General features: G+C 46.3%; 1 protein-coding gene across 1 annotated transcript; it reads left to right on the top strand.

Moving 5' to 3' along the window:
• Positions 1-4,247: 4,247 nt before the first annotated feature.
• On the top strand, positions 4,248-5,168 carry LOC131281613 (protein dimmed-like). Its single transcript, XM_058310954.1, has one exon. The coding sequence runs from the start codon at positions 4,248-4,250 to the stop codon at positions 5,166-5,168; it is 921 nt and encodes a 306-aa protein (XP_058166937.1).
• The last annotated feature ends 200 nt before the right edge of the window (positions 5,169-5,368 follow it).

The following is a 5,368-nucleotide window of genomic DNA, read 5'->3' as shown; positions in this document are numbered from 1 at the left end:
GATAAGGGACGGTGATTTCTGCAAACTTTTAATTCGATGGATCACACGAGTGCCGTTTTACGAGTGGTAAGGGCATAACATTTTACGAATCACAGTTCGTGGGGAAGAAATGTCTGTTTTATATACTTGCCTTAGACGAGCGCTTTTGGGTTTAACGATCTACCCTTATTTACGGTTGCGGTGTGGGTATGAAACTACATGCGATTGTCGCTTGTTAGATGAACTATAGCACAAATTTCCTTTTTTAGTACACGTGGCGTGTCATGGTCTGAGAGCTCATCAACCAGACTAAATAATGTAAAATGAAGGTGTTCTATCGAAGACCGTTTTACAAACACACTACCTAAATTAAAATGTTCTCTGCGGTTGTGCTGATTCTATTTTAAAATCATTGGCATAAGCTTCCCCGATTGCGCCTTGTGCCTTGCTTGTGGCGGATGTTCTTTTATTTGTCGCGAAATTTGCTGACTCACTCCGTCGGGACTCTCAAGACTGTGTGGCGCTTCCAGTCGATCGACTCCCGTCGTGTCCTTTCAACACGACGCCATTGCTGGGATGAAAACTAAGCAGAAAAGCATCACCGGGAGAGCAAAAACCAGACGAAGAAACATGGGAAAAATATTGCACCAAAAGGGAACCCCCGCACGGATCATCGAGCGTGGTAATTTGCAACAAAGCATGCTTCATTTCATGGCGCGTTAAGCGTTTAGCCGAGTAATGCCGACCACCTCCCGGGCCGGAAAAGGAGGTCCTGCCAGGATGTGTTGCGGTCTCGGCAATGGCGGATCAATGGACAGTGGGATTAAAACATGCAGCCCTGGGGAAGCGACCGGCCACCTACCGTGTCCGTGCGCGTGTGTGTGTGTGTGTGTATGTCCGTGGCTTCTGCGACGGACAACTTTCACCCGGGACCAAGTTTTTCACGCTTAGCGGGTGGGTTTCTTTGCCTATTTGTTCCACCTTTGCGCACGCCAGCAGGGATTGCTGCTGTGAAATTAGTGCGATTGTTCGCAAACAAATAGCGCAGGAAGGATGCACTTGATGGGTTTGGCGCTTCCTGATGCCAGAACAGCAGAATTAATTAAGAGATGCCGTGGTGTCTGTGGTGTTATTATAAGAAAAGGTTTATAAGGAGCATTACTCGTGATTTTCACATTTTTTTAGCTTGATCATTAGGATTTGATTTGTTTTTCAAAACGTTAGATGAATAACAATAAGTTTTCCAACGATATAAACATAAATAAAATCTTATTTTTTATATGTTGTAAGACGTGTTTTGGATAAAAGTGTCGCTAAATAATGTGAAGTACGCTTCCAGCTGTTGAAGAACTTCTTCATGTTTCCTCATGAGAGTTGAGGAAGTGCCAATAGTTCATGAGAAATAGTTACCAGAAAATTAAATGCGCTCAGGAATGTATTCCTTAAAAAATAACTAGCTAAACACAGTTTTAATGATATTCGAATGGGATGCAACTGTTCCTTGCAAAGTAGATGATAATATTTCCCTCCCGAAAGGCTTTGGCACGGAGCTATCTGGACGCTGATGAAAATATCTAATACAACCGATAATAGCGCACTGCTCTCTGATTGTTTCCATCTGGTGGTCTGGGCTTTGATAATCTTCTATTAATTGTGAAGCACTCGAGCCTAATTCAATCAATGTTCGAATCGCGTTCGTCGCCGGCACCGCAGACACTTTTAAATCAATTTCATGTTCAGCGTTAATGGGTAAAACTGGGAAGGGCGCGGTGGGCCGATGTTGTTTGGCGCCGGCTCGTACAGTTGCTGTCCGGTGAACGGAGCAAATGGACGCTGGGAACGCTAATCTGGAGCCACCGATGGATTCAATTGTTTTTATTTACCTCACAACGGCGCGCGGTAATTTGAATGTCGATAAATGGTGCAGCCGGTGGAGTTCGGATGATTGCCCTTGATGAAAACTGGACCACGGGCAATGGCCTTGAGAGCCGGTGCGTCCTGGAAAATGGTTCAATGTGGTTGATTTGCCATCGCACACAGTTTAACATATCTCTGGACGGTTGGGGAAAATTATGTGCCATCTGGTGGTGTTAAAAATAAAACAATCTTCAACAGCGAAAAGCAATGAACAACGCTTATAATCGCCATGAGAATTGAATTATTGACTGGTTGGAATTAGGTGTGATGTTGGACGCTTTTGGTCAAATAAGAAAAGTACATTGCAGTGCAAAGAGGAATGAGGTGTTCAATCGTAGAAATTGATTTGGAATATGTAACATAAACCTTTGAGTTTATATTTACGATTGGTTCTCCTGTCATTAGTATGTGGTACTGATAAATATGAGTAAAATGCTGTTTTACTGCGAATAATTGTCAGAACATTACTTGCATGCTTAATTGTTCTGGAATTGTACGAATGAACCTACCTTCAACTATTTTAAGTTGTTTGAATATTTTAAAATATATTATTTATCTCGAAAGTCCTTCATGAAGCTCATTTAATTTTACGATCGTAAATTTAATTAAAAGGTAGTAGATTCTTTTGATGATAATAATCTAAATTAAATGTTTCTTGATAAAGGATTCTAGAGAAAACGATGTAATTCAAGTACGATCCGATTACCGGTAGCGCCGGATTACATTTTGATTTCCGTAGGGATCTATGTCTTCGTAGGATGAAAGGATTACCGGCCGAACAAAATCAATCGAACGCCTATCGTTACGCTCCTTTTAGGTTCCGGTATCAAATAGTTTCGATCGGATCCATTTCAAAACTTCAAATGTCCTTAAAATTTAAAATTTCAAACCTCTGGCCTGGAAGATGGTGTGTGGTGGTGACGGTGAAGATCCCGAGCGGTCCCTTTTTTGCACCGATGCGAAACGCATTTTGTGGTCGATTGGACGATGCCCGAGGGCCGGTTTTAGGAGATATCTTCTTATGCGTCAAGGGGCTGAGGGTTTTTTGTGACCATGAGGTGGATAGTTGTTTTTTTCCACCCTACAACCTGACCATTTTACCCTTCCTGCTTGTATTATGTCGTAAGCCGACAAAAACCGATCTTAGACTGATCGTTTCGGTTCTGTAGTGCGAAAAAAATCTTATAAAAAAAAACAACATAAATACAATTTACAACTGAAGATTCCCTTCGAGCTAGCTTCAAGATCACGCAAGTTTTTGTTTTCACGTTTTGGTTCTTACGATGCACCACATCCGACCTGCCACCGACCTCTTCGAAAAACGGTATTCGCTTAAGGGCGGAGCTAAGAAAGTCCGTGGCACCATGCGTTTGATATGCGACGCGGAAAAACGGAACAAAAAAGAGCTGAACGATGGCACAAGAGAGAAACGACCAACCTGACGGGCCCGTACCTTCGCGCACCCTCGCGATCTTCTGCGCCATGCGTTCCGGTGCGGGCAAAATAGGACGGGTGTTATGGGCCATTCCCGTCTCTCTCAGGCGTTTAGGCTCGTCCATCCCGACGCACATCCCGCTGGGTTCGGCCGACCGACCGTTCGACACGATCGTCGGCTTGCACGCAGGCTGGCGTTTTCTTTTGTTTTGCTACGGATGATCCTTCATACACGGCGATCATGAGCCACGCGAGATTCACCTGACGCTGGCACCTTCGGTTCCCGATCTTCCCGATCTTCGCGCCGTCCCAGGCCGAACCTTCGATCGGAATTCCCAAATCACGCCCGACACGATCGATCCGGCCCCGGACGGCCCGATACAGATGCTGTGCATCAGTCGATCAGTCGATTACGAATCTTCAAAGGCTACGGACGAACGCGTTCTGTGCGCACCGAGAATAAAAAGTACACCGTTCAAAATAAACTCCAGTGCTTTCCGTTGATGTTGGAGAAGAAGCCGACGAGACGTTCACGAGCAGTAGACCGGGCTGTCACCGTCAGCCGCCGAACGTTTAATGACAGCTAATTACCCGATTACGTTCGAGTAGCGGCTGAATGGAACGAGAAATTACTTGCCGCGTTGGTTAATCAAACCTTTCGGCATCTCAGAAGTGTACTATGTGTGCCGACAGTATCGAAGCGAAAATCTATAATCGGTGCTAAAGTGGATACCATCACGATCACGGTCGTCGAAATCGTGGATGTAGTGCGGAGATATAGTTTGGAATGTACTAATTGATCATACGGTGGACGAGTCAAAAAAGATCGATTGTGTACGAAGTTGTTCACGTCAGAATTAGTGTGACTGTGGAGTAGTATCGGTTGGGGCCAGAATACCCGCCGGCAAGACGTGAAAATGAGTTCGGCTTACGTGCAGCAGCAGTACAACCATTCGGCCATGTACGGAGGTGGCAGTGTGATGGGTGTTGGTGGTGGTGGGATGCTGGAGAACTCCGTTTACAACCAGTACAATCCCATGAACTCTATGAACAGCAATGGTCACTGCTACGGCTATGGCACGGACAGTGGTGCCTCGGAGGGCTACCATAGTCCTGGGCCGGTGTCGAGTCCAGAATCGTACTTCAACAACACTAGTCCGGCCGAGTATAGCCCAGCTAGTCCTTACACCAACTACGGATACTGCAGCGCTGGATCCAACGTGGGTGTGCATGGAAGTGTGTCTACGGTGCCGAACGGTGCCAACAATGGATCTTGTGATCCTTACTACGGCTACACCTCGAACAGCTTCAAAACGGCCTGTCCAACGGTTCCCCAATACCGCACTCCTATGACCGAGCCTAGTGCTAACTCCTACGAAAGGCCATCGATGAGTGACTTCCCAAAACGGGAACTAACCACCGTCAGTCAAGAATCCCAGAACACAGTTCAACCCACGATCGTCGTCACTGCCGGTAAACGACCACCTGCTACGGCTCCACTAGCACATTCTGCAGGTCCATACTATAACCCTTACGCGTTACCAGTCGCCCGGATCGGATGTAGTCCAACGCACAGCTCAGGCAGCTCCGTCTCACCGACTCCCTCGCAGTGTAGCGGTCAGTCTGTCGGCATCGTTCAGCCGGAGGTCGTGAAGAAACGCCGCCTGGCAGCAAACGCTCGCGAGCGGCGAAGAATGAACAGCCTCAATGACGCATTCGACCGTCTGCGGGATGTGGTTCCTTCGCTCGGGAACGATCGGAAGCTGTCCAAGTTTGAAACGCTCCAGATGGCACAGACATACATTGCGGCACTGAACGAACTACTCTCGAGAGACTAAGCTCCTTTGTCAGGTATCCAGGGAGATGTTTGTACGATAGGTGTAAAGTAGGCTAAGAAAACGTTCCCAAGGAGACCTACTATGGGTATTAATCTGATAAGAGGGCGTCAAATTCCGCATGCTATTAGATTGATACCCTTGTAAATATACATATTCCTATATGTAAGATTTGCACAGTTCACGAGAGGAAAGCTAACATA

The sequence above is a fragment of the Anopheles ziemanni genome, chromosome 2, assembly GCF_943734765.1.
Source record: "Anopheles ziemanni chromosome 2, idAnoZiCoDA_A2_x.2, whole genome shotgun sequence".
In the NCBI taxonomy this organism is placed as follows: Eukaryota; Metazoa; Arthropoda; class Insecta; order Diptera; family Culicidae; genus Anopheles; species Anopheles ziemanni.
The sequence above is the reverse complement of the archived record's forward strand: the minus strand, read 5'-3'. Positions and strand labels throughout refer to the sequence as shown.

What these genes read in the sequence shown, in the direction of transcription:
- LOC131281613 (XM_058310954.1), top strand. Translation starts at nt 4,248, where the DNA reads ATGAGTTCGGCTTACGTGCAGCAGCAGTACAACCATTCGGCCATGTAC.